Genomic DNA, 25,316 nt, shown 5'->3' on the forward strand with positions numbered 1-25,316 from the left:
ATATTTTTTTATTGATTGAGGATTCATTATGTTTATCGTATTTACTTACACATTTATTTAAATTTTTATTTTTTTTATCTTGTTTTTTATTCATTTTTATTTTTAGTTATTTATGTATGTACAGTATATATTTTGTTTATTTTAATTTCAATTTTTATTAATTGTATTAAATAAATACAAATAATTATAATTTTTCTTTTTTCTTTTCACTTTTATAAAATAACATTTATGTTTGGTAGTTTTGATCCTACTTCCACTTTTATTGACAATGGCAGGGAGGTAGGAGGCCATTTGGGGGGCCACGTGGAAAATAATACAAAATATTAAACATACAAGATTAAACATTATGCTTTGAGATACAAGTTTAATTTTTTTCTGTGGCCGTACTCATAAAGCAAAACATTAGTATCGCAAATCATATACTTCCCCATCTATATAAATAAAAAATGCTATTAATCCTCGCCAACATGGAGTTACACACACTGCGACGACGACGACGAGGCACTCTAAAGCGGCCATGCCAGCGCAAAGCTCCAGTCCACAGACTGGCGATCACGTGGGCGCGTCTATGTGACATGGGCGCACTTGCAGCTGACAACAACGAGGCACTCTAAAGCAGCCACGCCAGTGGGATATCAGAACTGAAGATTTTCTGAATGTTGAATGGCCGAAATGGTAAAAAAAAGAAAGAAAAAAGTTTCACACTCTACAGCATTTCCACAAATCATCACGACATAGTTGTTTGCACATTTTTAGCAATGATCTCCAAACATGCTTAACGTATTTAAAAAACACATTTCTGAATGGACTTTAACGGGGTCTTCAAAATGTTCATGAGTTTGCACCGGTACAGAAAACCCAAATGATCCTCCGCTGTATCGAAAAGGGAAGCCAAGCGAAAGTCGGTGTGGTTTCCTGACGGCCTCTTAAGGGGCAAAGTTTGTCCCGGCATCGGTCGCAAGCGTGCAAGCAGATGGCCAAACGTCGCCTTCCTCTGGAGGAGACGAACTGCGTCATTACGTCCGAAGGCCGACTCATAAACACCCGAACGCTCCCCATATGCGTCCTCTCCTAATTGCTTGCAGTAACGTATGGATGGAAAATATTGCACAGGCCTGCCATTATGCCCTTCGCCCCCCCGCAGTTCTTCAGAATCGTGCCGCATTTTCAGGCGACAGAGCCAGGGTGGGGATTTGTTGTCCGCGGAGGACCGGGTCTTAAACGTGGATTTTGATTGTGCCTCTCAGCTGTTTGCTGAAGGCGGCGTGAAGGGCGCCCGTCGAGCTCTCCAGTCGGCCGGCGACGTCCGACGCCGCTCGCAGCAGGTCGTCAAAAGCCGCCGACTCCTCTCGGATTCTGTCCGGGAAAAGACGTGCGGACAGGAGTTACCGGAGGACGGAAATGATGGATTGTCGACGCCTAATGGCGACGCAATCGCTCACGATTTCAAAGTCAGTCAAAGGCCAAACTCGAGATCTTGGTCCGTACGTGTGAGCTATATTATTATTATTATTATGGTAACACTTGTTATTCTCGAAATACTGCTGCGGTTTTGTGTATTTCATTTTGACATTCTTACTTCTGCGTGTCCAGGACTCCCCCTTGAAGCTGCTTCTCCAGGTCTTCCTCGGCCTTCTCCGCCACCTCCCGGCAGCTCTTGTGCTCCTCCCGCACGCCGGCGAGATTGGCCCGGATCACGTCCTCGTAGCTCCGCTCCTCCAACTCGGCGCCGACGTACTGCGCCAGGTTCTCCATCAGCGCCTTGTTGGCGTGCTGGATGGCCCGCAGGTAGGCCACCTCCTCCTCGCGAGCCTTCAGAACCCGAGCCGAAACGCCCCGGGTGCTGAAGCGGACCGAGCATGTTTCCGGCGAGGGCGGAGGCGGGGGCGGGGGCGGGGCGGAGGCGGGGTCGCTTCCCGCCTTCGCGGGCTCGTCGGCGGGGGGGTGCGAGGGCGTGTCGGCGGCTGTTACGGAGGGGTACACGTCAAAGCCTGAGCCGTAATCGCCGTCCCCGCTTTGGCTAATGGCTGGGGTTGCCATGGCAACCAAGCCCAGCAGAACGCACGTCCACCAAGGCCGCATGGTAACCTGCAATGAAGAAGAAGATATTAGTGACCGTGAATAACTTGGATGAGCGTAATTACACGGAGTCTTACATGTTTCGTTGTTTAGAAAACAAATGATGAATTTTTTTTTAAATACTTCTGTATTAAGATAAAACAGTGTAGTACATTTTCGGTGTAGTACTTTTTGCTGCCACAACAGGAAACAGTTAATTGCTCCATGTGTGCTAAATTAGTAGTTTGTTTCTTAGCTTTCTAATTACCAGAACACATTTGCGAATTTCTGACGTTTCACATCATATGTTAGCGTTAAGCTAGCGTTGGTTGAACATTATACCAAGTTTAGTTTATGTGTCAGTTTTACGGTAAAATTTAACCGTGAGTGGCAAATAAAAAGCACGCAAGTTCGTTGAAGAAGTGGTTAAGCGTTTTTCCCCCTTTTTTTTCCCAACTTTATTCATTCCAAATGAGGCAATTGCGAACAGATTCACATTTGTAATGCCGACCAGAGTCAATTAAAACAGCATTTCTCCATAACAACTACGTAATATTCCCTACAATAACAGACACGCATTCACAAATTAACAAACAAGTCCACTATAGGCAAAAAAATATATATAAATAAAAAAGAACAATATTGACAGTTCAGATCAAAATGGAGAGAACCACAGAGTTTTGGAAGTCCTGTCCTATGGGGCACATTGAGGGACACAAATAGTCTCCTAAGCCTACGAGACGACAAAGTGTCCATGTTTTTATGCGCTCCTTTTGCCACTGCATCCTGTCAAAAGCATAAAAGCCGGCGGTTTGGGTCGCAACGGAGCAGATGCCGAGCGGTGTCACGCAAGGCTCGTAAAAAAACTCCACAGCGGCGCTCGCGTTACTTTTGGAGAACAAGCACGGGTTTTTTCCGTTCGCTTTTCAAAGTTGTCGACGATACAACAGACGGCAGGTCGGGACGCTTTCGCCACCGACGGCGCTGCCACGTGTCCGCGTTGGACATCTGGAAGTGTGCGGAAAACAAGAAGCGGGCCTCTGGGCCGAGGCGGCGGTGCCCGAGTGCGTTCTTCTCCGCAGCAGAGGCACGGTTGGAACCTTCCCGGGTTCAAGTTTGACCGCGTCGCTCATTGTTTTTGATTAGCATATCCTGGAATATCCAAAGTGAAACCTCGCCAGCAATGCTGCGCTGTGAGGCCGCACGTGTCGCGCACGCCAAAATCCGTTTCTTCACTGACGTGTCATTCACTGCAAATGGCTGCACACATTTGCATGTTATCATTCTTTTGTTCATGTCATGCAATTCTTCATTTTATCTATTCTATTTTGAAACGTACTTTAGGGGGTTTATTTATTTTTTTATTGCTTATTTAGTCAGCTTCTTGTTTGAAAAGGATGACCTCATCTGGATGGTTTGGTAAAAAAAACATTTTTATTTGTTTAGGTTGTTTATAGTATTTGAAGGTATTTTTTAATGTACAGTATTTAATTTGTATTTTTATTTATTTCATGAGCTTCTCGCGCTTTTTGGATAGGATGGCGTTATCTCGGATTCAAACAGCAATTTCATCCACTAGCTTAATGCTAACATACAATGTGAAACGTTGTTGACCCTGTGGCTAAAGGACATTAGCATAGCTGTTTCATAATGCTAAAAACCTTCAAACAACTCCTTTAACACACGTTCAGCCTACTCTGTGGGAATAGCAATTATTACTGAAGATTTGTTGGGGATCTTTTCTGCCTCTCAGTCTTCCTATTACACTGCATCTGTCTCAGTCGAGCTCAGTACTGCCCGCCAAGGTGTGGCACAATGTGGTACTACACAGAAATATACAGTTAAAAAATTTTTTTGTTTCTTATAGCATTGGTTCAATAGTGTAAGTCAACTGTAGGATAGGCCTACATTCAAACTACTTGGAAAAAAACTTACCAATCTCTTTTTTTTCCCTTCTTGTTTTTTTACTTTCAATATTCCAGCCGTGGCAAAAGATGAAGGAGGTCGACGACGTGTTTGGGGGGAAAGCGATGCGGCCTCACGCGCTCACAATTAGCTGCTGACTGGAGAGTGAGCCGCCGTGCGCTGCCGGATGAGCGATGGCGGGACGGGTGGGACGGAGGAGAGCGGTGGGAGTGAAGGATTTCGTACGTCGCTGTCAGCTGGAAGAGGGAAGGAAAGAAAAGGAAAGGGAAGGGAAGGGAAGGGAAGGGGGGACTAATCGAATTCACATGTGTCTACACGGGGGAATTTTTTTTTATGACCAGGGGGCATATTCACGTCCCACTATAGAAAAATAAGTCAGGTTATGCACAAATTGTTCATGTTAAGTTAGTTACGTTGTTTGTTAGTTACATCCGGTTAGTTAGTTTTCTGGTTGTCAGTTCTGTGAAGTTAGTTAGCCTATTGTATATTACATTAGTTACGTTGTTTGTTAAATCATATTAGAGTTACAGTATTAGTTACCTTAAATAAGTTAGTCAGTTACATTAAGTAAATCAGTCATGTTAACTCAACTCGACATTAAGTAATAATTAAAAAAAAAACTTAAGTAGGTTAGTTTCATGAAGTATGTTGGTTGCATTTACCTTGAGAAACTTATGTTCTGAGTTACATTAAGTGACTTAGTTACGTTAAATTAGCTGTGTTGTTAGTTACACTGAATAAGTTAGCTATGTGGTCAGTTACCTTGTTAGTTATATCTGTTACCTTAAGTTCGGTAACATGATAGTCAGTTAAGAGATTTATAGCAGCTAAATTGTCAGTAAGTTCTATTAAGTAAAATAGTTATGTTGTTTGTTGTGTTACATTAGTTACATTGTAAGTTAGTTACCTTAAATTAGTTAGTTGTTACATTACATAAGTTAGCCGTGTTAAGTTAGCTACGTTGTAAGTTTAATTTACGTCAAATACGCTAGTTACGTTATCAGTTAGTGACTTTAAGTAGGTTAGCTAAGTTAATTCAAATAAGTGAGTTAGTCAGGTTATGTTAGTTATGTTGTCTGTAAGTTATGTTAAAGTGAATTAGCTACAATGTAAGTTAGTTGCATTAAAGGAGTTATATGGTTAGTTGTTATAGTTACATTGTTAGTCAATTATGCTCAGTTTATGTTTATGTGAGTTAGGTCACTTGTTTATTAATGTTACGTGATGACATTACTAGAGTTAAAAAGTTCAACATTTTCAGTAGCTATCCAAATTTGTGTAAGCTTTGCACAAAACCGTTGCAACGCGCATACAGATTGGCTTTGCAAACATAATCTCAGCGTGTGTGTTAAGAGGAAAAGACAATCCACTGAAATGAAAAGCATATCCACGTTTTCATTTAGTGGGGGGAAAAGTCCCAGCTCTTATGTGGCGGCACGTCAGAATAAATGCCAGCGGATACATTTATGCTCAAGCACAAATCCTTTGCGAAGCTCCAAATGATTGTGGTCAGGCCTCTCATTTTCAAGCGAGTGATAAAATGTCACAAAAAAAATGTGCGCGCTGGTGGCAAATACTTCATTACTGCACTATTTAGATTTTTCTGGTAGGTGTTGTTTCTAAGCTTGAATCCGTACTTGAGTGTCAGTCCTTATTGTGGCAAAATCTTTTGGAAGTTCTTATTTGAACAAATGTTATTGTCATGCGCATCAGAAGGTTGCAGGGTCAAAATCCCGCAGTCTAGCATGTAGCGTGTCCGTGAAGGCACCATCTGGGACTCATTTGTCACTGTCAGCGTAGGCCAGAGCACGACTCGTCGCGTAGCGCGAAGTGCTTGACGGAATATTGCATGTCACCAAAAATAAGTTTTGCATACATTCACTTTCTCATTGTGTTGATTTTAAATATAAAAAAATTCTAATATATTTTTCTTATCAGAAAATGAAAACGTAGTTTTCTCCACAATTCTGCTCAAATTCAACATTGTTCGTCTTTCATAACTTTCATTTTCACAGCCTTGAAGTGGTAAATGTAAAAACTACAAAATAGATTTATAAATGTAGGATTTGAGATTTTTGTCAGACATTCTAGAAGTCTGGTCTAATTCCGTCTGTGACCATTTAACTTTCAGTCTATACCGCCCCCCCCACCCCCAAATTCTGATGTTGTTTTCACTTGGTGACCCACAGAAATGTTATCTAAACATATACCCTTCTCAGCATTTTTCAAATGACCAGGCAGCCCCCCCCGGAGGGCCCCCGCCGGCCCGATGCCCGAGGACGGAAAGCTTCACAAGCGCAGTGTGCTGGCCGAGACTGATAACGTCGGCTAATCCACTTGGGGAGCCCAACGCAGTCTGAATGGTTGAAGACAAGCGCTCACGATATTTTGGGGATGGAGTTCCCCAATATTGCGCTTCATCGCTATAGCAAGATCGATTTGATGATTTTTTTTGACAGTTTACAGGCAGAAACTATGATTGTTAGTATTATTTAAATCTGTTTTGTAGGTGTCGCCGATCCGTGTGTCCAAGTAGCAGTTGTTATACGTATTTACCGTACTAATTTCCGTTAGCACAGTTTGGTGTTTAAATATACAATTTATCATTTGTTGTATGATCTTTTTGTATGTGTTGCTGCTCCATGCATGTTAAAGTAGCAATTGTTTGAATGATTGTATTGTAAATCCCTCCGCGTTAGCTAGCGCTAAGCTAACCTGGGAAGATTACATTTGATATGTTTAAATCATGCATGTTTTAGCAAACTCGACGTGTGTCCACGGGTGTCAGCGGTGTTGTGTTGTGTGCAAGTGTTGCCCCATAAATGGTGGAGAATCTCAGCATTGTCACCTGTTGCTATTTTTTCCTTTTCTTTTGCAGACAAATTATATTTTTCGCCGCCTCGGGCTAACAGCCATTTGTCACGCGCTTAATGATTCCGTGACCGAGACCCTCGCCAAGACCGCGTTACTGCTGTACACTGGCAAATGAGATACAACACTGCGAAAACAAATCTTAATGTCCTTTTAAATCTATTTTTCGTGGTAGCAATATTTTAATAATGTAGAAATGCCGCATCACTAATGAGAACGAAACACTCCGCTTGAGGCCCCGTTTTGGTAATCACGGATATATTTCGCTTTTGTTTGCTCGTCGTTCTTTCAAAAGTCGGGCAACTTGACCGTTGTGACGCTTGCATTGACATCTGTCATTATTGATCACGTCGGGGTCGCCAATTGTGAAGATGCGGCAAATAATGAGAATAAAGATCTCATTTACTCTCCACGCAAAAACGGATTGTTTACAAGAAAGCAAGAAGCTTCTGTCCTAAGCGGGAAATACAAAAAATAAAAAAATTTGCATAACTTTCTACAAGTTTGCCCCATTAATATTTGTCTCGCCGGCATTATTTTCATCCCACTTCTGCATTCATAGAAAATATGACAAGCGAGAACGTAATAAACGAAGGCGCTTACATCTCCCCGACGTCAGGCCGTTTGGAACGCGACGAGCGTATATATCGACGTTGGCGTAAAAGGAGGCAATATAAATAATGCATTTTGATCTGAAATGAAATTGGATTCCCGGCCGTAGGAAACAATATGAGCTGGTTGTTGAGAGAGCAACGCGCCATCTGATTAGTGCCGCAGCACTCGAAGAAACGCTCAGCGCGGCAAAGTGCATTTTAATTACGGCCAGGCCAGCGACTGTACGTTCATATTCCACAACATTTTGTTTGACTTGTGCAAACAATCTCGCAAAAACATTTGTTGGGATTTTCTCAATGTTATTGTTATTATTATTATTTTTACTCATAGTAAGCGTTGGCTCCCAGCTGGAGCACATGCAGACAAGCAAGCATTCACATCGGTGTCCAAAGTACAGCCCGGGGGCCATTTGCGGTCCTCCATCCATTTTAAGTGGCCCTCGGTATATACTACTACGAATAAATTTGACTTAGAGAGCTTTTCTAGATATGCTAAGGAACTATTTGCAACTAAAATAGTAACAAAAATACCTCATATAATACCTCATGAATGAAATAATTTCTTTCAGCAGATAAAATGTTTTCCACCACGTTCTGAAATTTGTGGAAAGGTTTGATTTGTGAACATGTCACATTCATGATTATCTAAGATCCTCAAGTCAAGAGGGCTTTAAAAATTGTCGTTTTATTACGGATGACTCTTGTTTTGGTTTTGAATGTGTTGGGGCCCCCCCAAAATAATGAAAAACCCCAAACTGCCTCATCACTTCTAACAGGTGTTAAAAATATACCAAAATAATATTATAAATAAGTATAAATCATATTGATTGATTGATTAGTTTTAGTATGTTTAATAAAGTCGGACAATGTCAAATTTTGTGTATGTGGCCTTGAAGGAAAATTATTAGACAGCCTTGATTTATAAGCTTCGATGACTTTGTAATTGGACTGAGGAGTCAAAAATAATAATTATAAAAAATAAAATAGTTTCAGAGCTTGTGTGGCATCAGCAGAATAAATAAAAAGAACGACACGTCAAAATCGCAATTTTCTCATTAAAGCCTTTTCTCCATCTTGTTTTAGTTGTTTTATAGCTTGAGGTGTCAAAATATTAGCGGCAAAGTCACTATTCTGCTTAACGTGTTTTTTTTTCTTTAAAAACTTTGTTGTCTCTGCTTTTTGAAACCAAGCCATATTTTCGAGTGAGCTGATAATGGCGGTATTTTTCGAAGGTGGTTTAGGTCGGGAAAGTCCCAGGTAGGAAAGTCCCCTTTTTGCTGCTGCTTCAACATATTTCTACAGCCGTGATCGCTGAACTGACATCAAGCAATTTGGCCAACAATGGCAATAAGACTTCAGACGCACTAAATAAGAAAAAATAAAATAAAACAAAAATATTTAAAAAATATATATAGAAAAAAAATAAAAAAATAAAAATAAAAAATACTTCAGACGCACTAAAAACGACTTCCGCAAGGCTGCTGATCACTGTTCAACCCCCGGAAACAAATAACAAGTGCAGACGAAATGGAGTTCAAAGTGAAGCAAATCAGGACATTGAAGGTCTCAGTTGCAATTTGGGAAGAAGATACGCAGAAGCCATGGTGGACTTGCCTCGTCTAATCAAGGCGCCATCTCGCGCTCCTCTGCCACCGTGATGGAAAGTGGCATCTTCGCTCCCAGGACACGGGAGAAAATCAGCCGTCCTCGCCCCCGCACCGCAAAGCCACTTGGCTGCACACTCTCGGCCACGCCGGCTTTCAAGATAATGAATTCTTATGGCTTTTGCCACACTGCGCAGCTGCATAGGAGCTACCCGCACACGCACGGGATGCCTTCACCACCCGTTTGACTTCGGGGGGGATATAGATACATACTGGCCTTTTGAATGGTGGGGTGGGGAGGGGGGGGGGCATCAAGCTCAGGCTCCACTGCCTTAAAGAGCAAACATAACACAGCAGGAACAGAAAGTCAATTTACGGGCCTTTTTCACCACAGTGCTATCTGCTGGATGTGGCGGGGCACTGCATCAATTGCCCCAAAACAAAATCGCCACTGGATTGTTGTTCAGTCATGTTGCATTGACAACAATTCTGTGTGCTGAACGCTATCAACTAAATAAGATCAGCCAATCCAAGCATTGTTTTTTTTATGATCACATTTTATTTTTTGATGTTTATTTGGGGGTTAAAATATTACAGTAGTTAAATGATGGATAAATACTGATGGATGGATAGACATGATGACAGCTTGAGGGATAGATGGATGGATACTTGAGAATGGACAGATAGCAGGATAGCAAGCTCGCTAAAAATAAATAGAGATAATTAGCTAGCTTGGTAGCTAAGACTAAATAGATAACTAAAATTAGACAGAAAAAGCTATCTCTTTATCAAATTTTTGCTAGTTAGGTAAAATTAGCTAGCGATATTAGATAGAGCTAGCTAGCTAGCTAGCTAGCTAAAAATAGATTGCAAACTAGTGAAAATTAGAGACAGACAGACAGAAAAAAGAAAGAAAGAAAATAAAATTTGAATTGGGGCCTAATTTTCCCTCAATTGCTCATTTGTCAAAAATAGAGATAATTAGCTAGCTTGGTAGCTAAGACTAAATAGATAACTAAAATTAGACAGAAAAAGCTATCTCTTTATCAAATTTTTGCTCGTTAGGTACAATTAGCTAGCGATAGCTATCTAGCTAACGAAAATTAGATCGAGCTAGCTAGCTAGCTAGCTAGCTAAAAATAGATTGCAAACTAGTGAAAATTAGAGACAGACAGACAGAAAAAAGAAAGAAAGAAAATACAATTTGAATTGGGGCCTACTTTTCCCTCAATTGCTCTTTTGTCTGACATGACGTGCACGTCGTCCAACTTAACAGACTGTCTGGCCTGCTTGAGAGAATTCAAACTATAAGAGAAAAGCGGTTGTCTGGTTTTCTTCCCAGGTTGGATTTGACACTCCTGCTTTTTGTGTTGAGTAAGAATAATTGTGTGCTCTTTTGCACATTTGGGACATTTTTGCGGTGGCGGCGAACAAAACATTTGCAAAGAATGACGGAATAAAGTAGGTCGGCCTGGCAACTTTTGGACAAGCCCTGTCAAAACATATACCCTCGACACGCTGCTTTGCCACTGTGTGTTTTTTCAGCAAGACATATTGAGCATGTTTTTTTTGTTTCACAATTCACAATTTAAAACCGTTCCCGGGCGGCTTCATAACTCATCTGTGACAGATTTTCGTCAAAATACCCCAAGGATCGACTATTACGCCACATTTCCTGTCCCTGTCTCATGCAAGTGAGCAACTGTTCACCTCACCCCGTTTTCTATCGGGGCCAACGGGGAGTTGGGCTTTTGTTACCATGACGACCAGGGGTTGAACCCGAACGACTTGCGACTACAGTGGCTTCTACTTGCACGGAAATAAGTAGTAAAACCCGTCAAAAAAAAAAAAGCACTTTCACTCATGGAGGCAGCTCACCAGATACTGGATTTTCTCCTCTTTTACTGCCACTTCTCCTCTTTTCTTCCCCTCCTACTTGTACTGCGTGTTTGTCTTTTTATGCTGCTTCTCAAAAGGTACGAATGTTTGCTAACACTAACCTGTTTCTCCAACAAAAATTCAACACATCTTACCTAACATGACCGTGGATGTGAATTGTGGCAGTGAGTCTTGGCAGCCAGACTTTGGTTGTCTCTTGAAAGTGGTTTTGGATCTTCATTCAACCTAGGGTCATGAGATGGGCGGAGTTATTATGTAAATAACTGGGATTGCACTCCAGAGGCTATTTGATAACAAGCTAAGTAAAACAGTCATCTTTCCACAATATGTCCCTTTTGAAGGGGAATGTCACAGAAGTCGTACGTCCGCGTCAGCTCCAGTTGGACTCCATCACTGACACGTACGCAATGTGCCGTTTAAATTTAGACACCTGGGCGGCGTGTCACCCTGACCGGAGCCGTGTCATCAGCTGCTTTTGCAACACGAGAGGAACAACGCGGCGTTGTCGTTGGGAGTCGAGCCCTTGACACCGACAGCGCGGGCGAGGAAGACGTGTTGTGTAACTGTCAGCGCCGGATGAGGTCAAGATCTTTTCTCCAACATGACATTTTTTAAAAAGGAGAATCACAAAGAAAATCTTGCCACCAAGCTAAATAGTCGAGTACAATGCTGCAAAGAAAACAAATACCTTATGTCAATTTTATATATATATATATATATATATATATATGTATATATTAGGGTGTCAGGATTAATTTTTTTAATCGTAGTTAATCACATGACTTCAATAGTTAACAAATAATTGCAACATTGCTGTCTAAATGTACAATAAAATGAACCAAAAAAGTTTTTATACTCTTGTTAACATAAAAGTGGAAAAAATGTTAAACTAATATGGCTGCATCTTTTAGTCATTGCTACAGTAATTCCATAATAATTCATAAAATTGAATAAAAAAAAATAAAAAAAAGATGTACTGTACTGTAAAAAATATGTGTGATATTGATTTGTGTTGAGGTCATTTTTCTGCCACTAGATGGCATAATTGCATTTGTAAGACGTTGGTGACAGCTCAGTGCATTTTTCTTTTCATATTAAGAGCTATCTAACCTTTAACATGAAGTAACTTGCGAAATTCTGCATTTTTAATATTGGAAACTACAACTTGACCCCAGTCTCCACAAATACATGCATTATTATTACATTTATTACTGCAAAATTTTGACGTGGACGTTTTTCCGTTGTTCTCTTGTGAACTGCCTTCAGGCGAGTGAAGATGAAAGTGACACGCGAGCACCTGCCGCTGAGCGTGCGCATCAAAGTTCAAACTGATAGCGCTCACGGGCACGCTGATCCCTCAATATTGGTTGAGGCAGACAAAAAGGAGGCGTGTTGAATGGACTAATATCCATGCTGATTTATCCGAGAAGGTGTCCATCCTTTTCCCTTTTACTTGAGCGAGCTCATTGAAACGCAAAGCCGTATCTCATTGGAGGGAATTCTTTTGATACAATCGGTGAAAATCTGCAATATTAAGACCAATATTTTGAGATTCAGTCCCTTGCAACTATTGATGCTATTCATTAGCCTGTCTATAGCATTTTGCATGATGTTAGCATTTGGCTAGCAAAGAGCCAAGTTGATTATTATGCTCTTTGTTTAATGTTTAGTTTAGCTGCAAATGGCATTAAACAGTATCATTGTATACGTTGAAACTTTATTTAAAAAAAACACACACACATAAAATAGCGCGGGAACTGTAATTGGGTTCTGTAAAGCAACGTTGTGGCACGCCAAGTTATCTGGAACGCAAAAACAGGAGACATTCCAGACCCGGCATGTGAGCTCGGCGGCGTATTTACAGTAAGCACATCGCCTCTGTTGCTTCCTCGCGGCGGCCAATTCAATTTTAGAGAAGGGTGCACCTTTTTCCCGGAGATATTATCCTAGCATATTAGCTCCCACTGTCGTAATGCAATGTGTGGAAATCCCATTAGCGAGGCAAACTGGTGAGAGGCCGCAAGACTGACTTGATTTGGTGGCACAACAGCGCAAGGTAATAAGCAAAAAATGTATTCTGCTCAAGAAAAGGTGATTATTTACCCTTATTTTGTGAAGTAAAAACTAAAAAATACTTTGAGATACACGACTATAGCAGCCAGTCTTACTTGTAAATAATAAGTGCTGCACTAGCAGCACCAAAACAGTTGGGTCACAAATAACCCAAATTGGGTCAAGAAAAAACCCACCCAACTTTTTGAGTTACTCAACCCAAAAAGTTGTTGCTCAGTTTTCATTAATATACCAGCGGTATTCATTTAACAATTCAACTGCCAGCTTTGACGCATGTGGCGCCGAGTAAACGGATCTAAACCCTATTGAACATCTCCAGATGGCGATGGGACTGAGATATGCCACCTGGAGAAAGCACAATTCAACCTTAGACCACCGGAATTGAAACTAACATCATTTCAAAATATAAAACCAAAACAATATAAAAAAAAAAAAAAAGCAAGACACAAAAACAAGGGCTGAGCCTGAAAAGCCACAAAACAGGACCAGAAATAGACAAAAACTCCGCCCACTTAGGGCTTCCGTTTGGTACCTCCAAGAGAAGCCATCCAGCCCCAGGCAGATCATGGCGGCAAGACGAGATGCTCGAAAAAGGACGAGTCAAGTCATGCATGACTTTCTCAAACTGCTGCTGCATAAGAAAAGGCTTCGCTTGAGACTTTACTCTGCCAAAACGAATCATTTAGCTATCAATCAAAGAGATAAAAGACGTTTTTGGCGTTATTAGTGTTAAATTCCTGCGCTGGCCTTCCACTGCGCTTCAATTGGACACTTGAAAACCTTGCAGGGGTGACCTGGCTGATCTTCGTGCCGCCTGATATTGACCGCAACTTTCCGCTTGGATAAGGACGCAGCCGAGACCCTCACATCACATTTCAAAATTCCAAGCCCATCCGCATGGGAATCATCACGGAATGGCTTGACTCCAAGATCCATCTCCCACTGCTCTTGTATTTTTAATTTTTTTTTGTGAGCCTTGATTGGATTTTGCACTCTCGCATGATGGCGGCCTTCAGTTTGTTTGTCGTCCATCACGGCAGCGTGCGCATCCGTCATTTAATTGGCTGGCAAACTATTTCCAGGAAGGACGGCAGCGTCAAGTGACAACCTCTATTAAGAGTCGGAGACGACATCCTCCAGGAAGCATACAAACTGGATAATTAGGTTTGCCTGATTGTGTTCACGTTCAAAATTATTGTTATTCAGTGGAGCGCAAGTAAACTAGTACAAATACTCTGTTGTCGATTTTTTCAGTCTGTACTTAACTCTTTCACTGCCATAAATTCATATAATAAAAAAAAAGATTATTAAAAATTCGGGGTGTCAGGTGATAATTTTTTTTAAGCGTAATTAATTAATCGAATGAATTCCGTAGTTAACTCACGATTAATCACAAATTTTATATCTGTTTTAAATGTACAAGACAAAAAATCCGAGGTTTTCATACTCTTGTTAACGAAAGTGGAAAACATTTTAAACTAATAGAAATAGTTCAAATTAATTTTTGACGTTTATAGCCGTCAATGGCAGTGAATTTGTGAGTTTTAATATATGAGTTGAATCAATGGCAGTGAATTTGTGAGTTTTAATATATGAGTTGAATCAGTACCTTGTACTTTTATACCTCCTTATCTCCTCAGATTGTGAGTACTTTTGCCAACTGTGTGGTATTCTTCATATTTGGGCTTTGATATTTATCACCAGTTGCATTTCCAGTGGCTGGAATCAATGTCAAAGTGATGTGATCCATGATCATCACGTCCGCAGGCTGACTCATTTCCTGCCGGTCGTCTGACGTAATGAGGTCTGGGTTTTCTTTCAAAGCGGTCCAGACGTCCGGAGTGGAGCCAAAAAGCCTCGTCTGCTCTACAAGAACGCCAGGAGGCTTTTTCATTATTCATTTTTTTTTACAAGACGGGCCTGCGTGGCGAAGGAGCGTTGTCAAGCGTTTATCACCCAGACGTGTATCGGTGACCCTCCTTGGAAATGGGATAGAACTCGTAGAATTGGGAGGGGTGAGGTTATCGGTGTATGTGACGGGGATCGCATCAATCAAGCTCAGTCGCTCGGCTTATCTACTGGAAAGCACGTCGCAGCTGCCTTCAGGACCAACCGGAAGGCGGCCTTTTCAAGAAGCTCCAATCCAAGTCAAGCCAATTAAGTTCTCTTACTAGTACTTAGTACTTTGCTTAAGTAGAAGAACAGACTGTAACTGTTACTGTAATTAGGACTCAGAAATAGACTCGAGAGTGCTTGGACTTGTGTAACGATCTGCATCGAGCGAATGGTGTTGTTCCACAAGGCTCTATACTCAGTCCTCAGATTTTTTCATAATACTCGATATAAATGTCACAATTGATCGCTGTTACAGAAGAAAACTGGTCGCTTTCAGAAGGCTCACTAGTCAAACCACAATTTATTAATTTTTTGGGTGTAGTTTACATGATCGTCAAAAAGGCAAGTGGTGTTCCACAAGGTTGGACACTAGGCCCACTGCAAATAAATGCCAATTTGAGGTCTCCCTGATTTTTTTTTTTTTTTTTTGGATTTGTTGGAATTTAGATGTTTCTTGGGTTGGGGAAGAATTCTGGTGGGTGGCCCGGTGGGTGGTGTCTGGTCGGTGCTGGATTTCACCTTCCTTGGTTTTCTTCGGGTCTCCTGACGGCGGTGTTCGGTTTAGGTGAACGGTATGGGATTTTTTCTAATAGGTTTTTGGTGAGCTAACAAATACACGCACGCACGCACGCACGCACGCACGCATGCACATACAAAAAAAAAATATATATATGTATATATATATATATATATATATATACATATATATATATATAAAAAAATAAAAAATAAAAAAAATAAAAGAGCAATGATGATGACATTTCCGAATGAACAATACTGAGCTTTTTAAGAAAAGAAAAAAAAGAAAAAAAATGCCAATTTGAGTAGGAAAGATAGATAAGAAAGAAGGCACTCTTGTACATTTGGTTACTACCTACAAGCCTTTTCAGACAAATATTTACTGTAATTACCATTTTGCTATTGCATCGGTTGAGGAGGCGTTCCAACTCGCGTACAGATTTCGGTTACCTCACTGAAACAGGAGCAGAACTTTGTCGCAAATCAAGGACGCCCTGTTTGTATTCCCTGCAGTGACGCGCGAAATGACACAACAAGAAGCGCGGCCAAGTGGTAGTTAGCACTTCTGCCACACGGTCACGAGATCTGGCTTTCAATATTTGCCAGACGATACTCAGCCGCTGTCACGTCAAAGCCAAAAGCTAAGCAGAGCTCGAGTGTTGCATTTTGACAGACAACCGATCTTGCTAGCCAGCAAATAAAACGACACGGCACTCCGCTATAGCACGTTTACAAAGTCATCGGCATCGCCACGCACACAAAAAAAACGAATGAACTTCACAGACATGCCAACGTACAAAGAGAAAAGTGAAGTGAAGTCAGACAGGAAACGCAAAACTCCCATGAGCTCACTCACAGAGTCTGTGCACTCTAATGAAATATCCACACGGCTAATTCAGGCTAAATTAACTTTAGGGAGTCTGCTACGTTTTGCCTACTTCCTGTTGCAAGTATTTTCCAGACTCATTTTTAAAGATAGTCAATACAAAAACAATAGGGCGGAGACTCCAAACAATATTTAATTAGAAGCCATGTATCATAATATGGACATTTTGTCCCACCCGAGTCTGTAATATGCATCGTAATTGTCCCAGCTTTATATGAGGGTGATTTACTGCATGATAAATCCTGTCACATGAAAGGACAAGCCGGCGTTAACTCACGTGCGACATGCCAGGTCTTATTACACGCCAGCCTCTGCGGCGACTCGCCGTAAACACCCGGCTGACCGACGACCAATCTCCGTCGTCTCGTCCGCGTGCATATTTCAAAGCGTGATCGATGTCTGGTTGCGGCCCCCGCTCATCACCTCGGTTTTGGAATTACGACTGATAGAAATCATTCATCCCCTCCTGGAGCCATTTCTGCTCTTATACTTGCGGGCTTCAACTGGAAGAAGGAGATCCGATCCACTTTTTTTTCTATAGCACATTTTATAAACAAGCGATTCCAAAGTGCTGCACATCGAGATCCGCACACTTTCATACACATCAAATCTAGTAAAGCCAACTATAAAAAAAATATATATATATGTCAATAAAATACTAAAACACAATAAGTAAATATTAAATAATTTAAAAAAAAAACATTAAAATATTTAAATAAACAAAATATAAAAATAATAAAAAATATATATATGGATGAATAAGGTATGACAGAATAAAGGTCTATAAGAGTGACGACACAAAATAAGAGGACCATAGCAACTGACCACATTATTGTCATAAGGAACATAGTAACTGCATAAAACTTGGCAAGCTCAGAGAGATTAATACGGCTAAAACCTCATCATCACATTATTGTTAAAAGGGACATAAGTAACTGCATGGACATAATACATCCATAACACAATGACCTGCTAACCTACATCAGCATAACAACTGCATCGGCATAATAACCCAACATCATACCAAAATGACGCCATGACCCAACCCAAAACACAATCAGAACACAATTCTGCACAACTTGCCGAATTCCTAAAGATCAATTAATCAATTACTACGATTACTTGTCCCAAGTTTGAATCGTGTGGTTATTGAACATGTGACGGCTGAGCAGTTCGTTTCTTTCTAAATGCTGACCACATTTAGCCCTGTGATAAAAAGCGACATCTAGATTTAATCACTTCTCCTAAAGGTTTACGCTACTGAAAGTAAATTCCCTCATGGAGCTATCGTCAAGGAGAATTCTCTTCTCGTTTTGCCGTGAACACTCATTTGTCCGCACGTGAATCTCCAGCGAAGCAGCCGCTCGCCGTTATCGATCACCGCAGCCGAGCGGCGTCGGGTCCTCGGGATGTTGGTGTGACTTACGGGATGATCAAATGCGCTGATGATCACATATATAACGCGTGTGCTCAAACGGCGATCAATCTGCGCAACCACGGCGCAAGTCGTATATTTTACAAAAGGCACATGGAGGCAGAAGGACTCCTCCTCTCCTCGCAAGATTTTCAATCAATCACCAATCGCACACGTATCGTTTGGCTGCACCTTCATCAAGGATGGTCGACGGGGGGGGGGGGGGGGGGGGTCGGTCTGTAGATGCCCCGTCAACATCAACCTTTGCACGCCCCTGCACCAGCAAACGAAAAATGAGCAACCAGTCAGCAAACAGATCAACGGCAATAACGTCAACGGGGACATGTCACAAGCGTCTTATGGCGTCTTATGGCTATTAATCACGGCCGCGGCTCGACAAAGAGGGAAGTCATTTGTACTCGCAGACGCCTCTTCAGCACTATCGCGCCCGGGGTCATTTCACAGCGCGGAGCACGTGTGACTTTGCCGGAGGGAGAAGAAATCGGGCAACTTGGACAAGAAGCTGCTGTAGCGTCTGCCGTCCTTTTCCAATCACTGCCGATGACCAAAGGGGGGGCAAAAGTACTGACATTCTCAAGTCAAGAGTTGTCAGGAAAATAAATGTTTCTATTTATTAGCAACACTGCAGAGGACGGGAGCAGCTGGTTAGGAATCTGAAAAGCCACCGCCGGGAAATGGCGTCTGAAAGGTGTGTCGCCACCTGTCTGGAAGTGCGCAACAAAAGCGAGACAAACGCAAACAAGCCATCACATCGCCAATGTCAGTGGGACACTAACGGCAGAGGCGCTCCGCTCGGGTCCAAGGTCGCACTCCCTCCCTCGCTCCCTCGCTCCGGACAACATCCAGCCCAAAGAACATTTTAGAATCTATCTGCCTCCAAGCGGTGATTTAAAACTGTCACTGCTGGGGTTTTTTTGTGGGTTTTTTAAAGGTCCAAATCGAGTTCTTTAGTGCCCCAAACGTCCTTGGTGTTAAATGAATACATAATGGCCGAAAAAAATGATTACTTTGCTGTATTTTCGCTTAATTTATGGCACTGACGTCCATTCAGAATAAGCGTGTCACTTTCAATAAAAAGCAATTAAAGAGGTTGACAGACCAACGGACTTTAATAGATCGGCTGTCTGACAGTCAATCAGTGAGCTTTTTTTTTTAAAGGCGAGAGATCAAAACATTGAAAGTGATGAAGACAATTATATTCAAAGGGATTTAATTTTTGTTACAATTATTTTACGTTTATATTTTCAATGTTATGGTAGAAATGATTAAAATGTTTTAAATTGTATTGTATTTTTTAAATATTTAATAAAAAAAATTACATTTCATTACAAATCATTTTCCTTTCCTTTTTCCTGCATGATAAATATGTCTCCATACAGAAAAAAATAGCACAAACTTTTACAAATAGCTCATAAATTCAAGGAGAAAATTAAATGCAAAATGTCAGCATTATTTATGTTTTTATATTTTTTCAATATTTACTAGATTTTAAAAATCATTCTTAATTGTATTTATTAATTACACATTTTTACACATATGTAAATGTTTGAAATATTTAAATCAATTAATAAATATATATATATTTTTTAATAGTTCTAAAAATGTCTTAATTATTTTGTGATTTTCTAAAATTGCATTATAAATATAGTTAATATTTAGCAAAAAAAAACACTTTCCAGCCTATTCTTATTTCTAAATGACTAAATGAAAATACAAAAATGAATGAATTGTTTTTAAACTAAAGAGTCCAAAAGGTAAAAGGTCATAATGGGAAGGCAGCGAAAACCTGCGGCTCAGAGCTAAACATCCTATTGGTTCCATTCACATGTGCAAACTATAAATCCATTTTACCGGAAAAGCAGCCTGAACCTCACTCCATTTTCCTCATCCCAATGCAAGGTGGTAAAACATTTAAAACAAACTTCCAGCTCAAAATTGCTCTCACATTTTGGAAACTGGCTCCAAAAAAAAAGGCCAATTTTAGGTCATGTTTCAAATGCACCACAACATTCTGCAAATTTGTTCCGCCTCCGTTATCTTTGATAAGAACATGAGATCAATGACTTTCTGCTGGTAAAGATGTAATAACTGCAAATATATATATTTTTGAAAAATCCATTTCTCATCATGCCCATCCCAAACAAACCCAAAGCAGAACCAGAAGCAAGCGGGCGGTACGTCAAGCACGCTGCTTGTCAGACAAGATAAATGAACAACCTTGACTGGCTGACAGCAGCCGGTCATCATCTGTTACCGTGTGAAAGCTCATCTCTTTGCACGTCACATGAATTACTCCCCCGACGTTATTATGATTATTATTATAATTCACTGGGCCTCGTCCAGGAAACGGATCAGTCTGGCTCACGGGAGTAAATTATCCCGCACTCCAAAAAAAGACTGTTGTCATTGCCATATTGACCCACGATCAGCAACTTCAAAGTCTGTCTTTTGCTGTTTCCCATTATACCGTAGCAACTTAGCATAAAGCTAGCGGACTTAAAGGCAAAGATATGTGGACGTAGCATCTTTAGCTTCTGATTTTTTTGGCACATAACAAACTCTCCAATTGTTTTTTTATCCACCCACAGTGGTTGAAAAGTAAATAAGTTCATTCAATGACATGGATCAATAAATTGGCCTAACTGTCTATCGGCAGACGCGAGTGGACTCGAAAGTTGCTCATTTGTCATTTCCAATCACTGATTACAAATTAGAATCAATGATTGTCTCCATCTTAGCGGAAATAAAACGGGGAGGTCTTTGTCAAGTTGCTATTGATTTACTGTTGTGTCGGAGTTTCTTCTTTTTCTCTCTCTCTCTCTCTCTCTCTCTCTCTCTCTCTCTCTCTCTCTCTCTCTCTCTCTCTCTCTCTCTCTCTTTATGGCCGCACATGGAAACTCCTCACAGAGACAATTCTGCTTGGCAGCAACAGAAATATATTACAAATTGAAATTACTTCAAGTGTTCTATTAATTGCATTTTGTTTTATGTTTTTTTTTTTTTATAAACAATTGTCAGTACTGTGTTAAGTTTGAAAATTAAATCCATTTAGACACCAGTGAGAAAGTGCTTCTCCAATGTGATTTTGTTACCCAAAGCCATAAAACACTTTTTAAAATGTCTTTATGGAACGATAGAGTCATAAAACTCTCTTTACCATGTAGCATCTGGGATTTTATGTTGATAAGGTCTTCAAATTAAACATTAAATCAATCAAAATGGACGCCGGCCAATCACAGAAGAAACGTTTGGCACAGGAACGTAAACACAGGCTTGTAAAAATTGTAAAAAAAAGTTTTCTGACATTCACTTTTCACTTTGTGCTCCTCGTCACCTCACATTTGCCTCCGAAAATCAACTTTGGCTGCGGATTCAGAAATCATTGTACATTCCGCAGCCCCTTTAGGCAGCAAATTATGTGAATAATGTTTCTGCTCCTCATTTGGTAGCATTAGCATTAATAGTGGTCAGAAAATGGACTTTTACAGTCAATTTCAATATCACGCCCGTTTGGGCAGCAAGTTAGGGCTGGGCTGCAAAACTTTGTGTTTCTCATGACCTGGCAATAGCGTTAAAGGGGAAGTCAACTAAAAACATTTTTGGACAATAATATGTTCTATGCAGCCCTGCTGGTCTAAATATGGTATTCTGGTAAATATTGCGTTAGTGGAATATGAGTTAAGCAGCAAAATCCAGCCATGTTTATCCATCTCAGGAGGCGGCCATTTTGCCACTTGCTGTCGACTGAAGATGACATCACATTTGCCCAGGTAACAACCAATCACAGCTTAGCTTAAAAAAACAGGAGACTCCTGATTGGTTGTTGCCTGAGCCATGAGCAACATTGATGACAGCAGGTGGCAAAATGGCCGCCCCCTCAGATGGATAAAAACGGCTGTATTTTGCTTCATAACTCATATTCCAAAAAATTTAAATTAATCAGTATTTTAAAAAAAAAAATAGACTAGTGAGGTCACATATAACATATAATTGTCAATACATTTTTAAGGTTGACTTCCACTTTAAAAGTAATAAGAACAACCTCCTCTCTTTGACTGCCTATTTTGAAATCGTCATGAATTCCGCAGCCTGTTTGGGCAGCCTGCTAACGTTTGTGTTCCTCATTACACCACATTAGTGTTAAAAGTAGTCGGCACAGCCTCCAAAAATTTCGCTATGCATTCCACGGCCCGTTTAGTCAGCAGATCAAGTAAACAACTGAATGTGCTCTTGACAAAAAAATTAAAAAAAAATATGCTTTCATAAATATCAAAATATGAATACATCAGCAGCTTAAGCAACGTTTTATAGCTGTTTTTTTTTTTTAAATTAAGATAATGTGATTTGCTTTGTAAGTTTAAGAGCATATGCGGGCAGCAGCGCGTGTCGCGCCTCCCTTCCGTCCTCCCGCCAACCATCGGCGCTTTGCGAACCTGTTTGCGTGACAATCAATTTGAAGCAGCTGTCTTCATGTTCCGGCACACTTGATGAATCAGAATAAGTGAACACAGTCCAAGCCACGGGCTGACTGTCCCGCTCACCAAACAAGACACTCGCCTCGGATTGATGACAGATGGAACGAAATTTGGTTGTCAATGTTTAGTTTTTAACCCCCTCACAACCACCAAAAAAAGAATAAGACAGATGACATTTTCAGAGGTGGCAAATCCAGGTCCAGAAAGTAAAAACCCTGCCACAGTTTGGCTTTAGGCCCTAATGAAAGCTAGTTATCTAGCTAGCTCCCTAGCACTTAAATGAGCACCATGGGAGCTAGCTAGAGAGCTAGCTAGCTAGCACCTGAAAGTAAAAACCCTGCCACAGTTTAGCTTTAGGCCCTAATGCTAGCTAGTTATCTAGCTAGCTCCCTAGCATTTAAATGAGCACCATGGGAGCTAGCTAGAGAGCTAGCTAGCTAGCACCTGAAAGTAAAAACCCTGCCACAGTTTAGCTTTAGGCCTTAATGCTAGCTAGTTATCTAGCTAGCTCCCTAGCACTTAAATGAGCACCATGGGAGCTAGCTAGAGAGCTAGCTAGCTAGCACCTGAAAGTAAAAACCCTGCCACAGTTTAGCTTTAGGCCCTAGCAGGTAAACGAGCACCATGGGAGATAGCTAGCTCCCTGGGGCTAAAGCGAAAATGTGGTCGGGTTTTTACTTTCTGGACCTGGATTTGCCACCTCTGGACATTTTACTACCAAGACAAAAAGAAATAATACAGAGAATCCAAATTTGATCACTTCGTTGTTTGTATGTGTTGCTGCTCTTTGAGTGTGTAAGAGGAAGTCAAGTATCCAAACTGTAGAAAAAAAACTAACATTAATACAAAAAAAAGCCAAGTGGGTATCGCGATATTAACGTGATGTAGACAAAAGTGTGACGACATTTGAGCGTCTTCTCCAGATGTTCGGAAACAAGCCAAACCCTCCAAAAAATCTGCTAGCCACTGTCGCTAATGAAGCCCCTCAACTCGTCAGTCACACTCTGTTGATGAGCAAAGCTCGTGGGATCATTATAACAGTGCAAGTTGATTGAAAGAAAAAGAAAAAAAGTTTTCCCTCGGGATCTCATTATCAATTTCCATCCGTCATGGATGCTTGGCCGCATTTCACGGCCGTCCGGCTGATGGCGTGTTAAGTGTGACCGCCGGGTTTTCACGTCTGCTAAAAGAGGCAGCGAGCGGTCGCAGACGTTATTTGTCACGCAGTCCAAGGAAGGTTTGCTACCGTCCATGCATGATGATGTCATACATATTTGCAGGGATGGCGCTAAACTGGGGCTGTGTTGCTCAAATGAAAGCCCTCCAGAATTATTAAAAGGTTAAAAAGGCTAAAACATGCATTCTTAACTTGAATGATGAATGGACATTATGCAGATGCCACATATGACATAACGCCCAATTTAGCAACTTATTTTGGATGAAAATATATCTTCAGTAGCCTATATAAGGGAAATTCTTGATTACAAACACAGACAGCGAAATGGACGATTTGGCCCAACGACGTCGGGTCCTGCGGGCTGCCGCTCGTGCGCCGTCGACGAGTTTATGATGGCGGCAGATGTTTCTTTGGAAGCACCAGCGAGTTGCATCGACGAAGAAAGAGCGCTGAGCTGCCATCTGCTTGGCGCCTTTCCCTTTCAAAACAATCCGTATGCTAGCTTAAAAAAAAAAAATAATAATAAAAGCACCTAACTTGACCAAATGTTTGGAGCACAATTTCAAAATGTTCTCTTGAATGTTGGTTTTCCGGCAGTGGTGAGTGTGCCGCAATTATAGAAACAACTAGACAAAGTGCCATTTCTGCAGAAATTGCGTGGGAATGCTGAAAAACTGAATGCTAAGATTTGAATGCATGTACTTATGAAGTAAATTGAAAGATAAATTACTAAAGTACTCAAATGTGGTCCAAGCAGGGTTCGAACGCAGGTACTCCGCAGGCCTCGTGGTGGAAGGCAATTGCTCTAACCAAAGCTGGCTGGAACATATTTTGTTCTAACCAACCAATCAGCTGACAGAAAAATGCTGATGTCATAGCGATCTAATTTGAAATCTGATAAACCAAAAAAATCTGCATGCACAAACAGAAGTGGAAGCAGCACAGCCAAAATGCCATGGTTGAGGAGAATATGAAAGAAAAGGACAAAAAGATGAAGAAAAACAATTTGAATGATTGGATGAAATTCTGACCATGGTGGCAACTCATCTGCATACTAAAAGTTTTTTTTCCCTTTTGCTTTTTTTTTTTTTTTTACAATTGGAGTAATTGAAGTACAATGTGGAGTCTTACATCATGTTCCTCCGCAATTGAACACATCATTGCACACACATTGCAGGCTTTCCACACCATTTGCTTCATCCGCGCAATAATGCCGATCGCACTTTTTTAACATTGACGCCGGCGAGTTGGAATAACGTCGCAATCATCAGTGTAAAGATAAATCCCGACGTTGGAAAGGGAGAAATCAATCTCTCCGGTTTTCGCAACGATAACGAATGAAGCCCCATTAAGACTAATAACAGCACTCGCTTCCTCTGATGCCACGTAGCGAAAAGCTACCTTTGATCTTAGGCACGCTAATTGGTGTTTGATAGGCGCTCGCTACCGAAAAATAATAATGATTGTCTTTCATCATGAGCGTATGTTTGTAGCACTTGGGTGTCTAAAAGTCAGCAATTACAATCAGCAGCATGCTTCCGGTTTCAAGGAGAAAAAAAGTCAGGAAATTACAATAAGTCAGAATAATACATGAAAAAATAAAAATAAATTTGTCAGGAAAAAAAAGATGCAATATTACATAAATTTGCAATATTGCATGTGGA

The 25,316-nt window shown here is 40.9% G+C and overlaps 1 protein-coding gene across 6 annotated transcripts in view; it reads right to left on the reverse strand.

Moving 5' to 3' along the window:
• The window catches only part of LOC147158923 (uncharacterized), a 36,216-nt gene that overhangs the window by 360 nt on the left and 10,540 nt on the right, over positions 1-25,316 (reverse strand). For 3 of the 6 annotated variants that reach the window (XM_086061835.1, XM_086061836.1, XM_086061834.1), the window contains 4 exons: positions 11,107-11,197; positions 3,994-4,220; positions 1,580-2,088; positions 292-1,356 (listed from right to left, as the gene is read on the reverse strand). In XM_086061835.1, coding sequence (XP_085917961.1) covers positions 1,218-1,356; positions 1,580-2,082 — 642 coding nt within the window. In that variant the 5' untranslated portion in view covers positions 2,083-2,088; positions 3,994-4,220; positions 11,107-11,197 and the 3' untranslated portion in view covers positions 292-1,217. Of the gene's footprint in view, positions 1-291; positions 1,357-1,579; positions 3,957-3,993; positions 4,221-11,106; positions 11,198-25,316 lie in introns of those variants that run through there. The other 3 variants (XM_086061838.1, XM_086061837.1, XR_015090998.1) reach the window with 3 other exon arrangements.

This window comes from Leptonotus elevatus, chromosome 18, assembly GCF_054856555.1.
Source record: "Leptonotus elevatus isolate MCC_2025b chromosome 18, RoL_Lele_1.0, whole genome shotgun sequence".
NCBI lineage: Eukaryota > Metazoa > Chordata > Actinopteri > Syngnathiformes > Syngnathidae > Leptonotus > Leptonotus elevatus.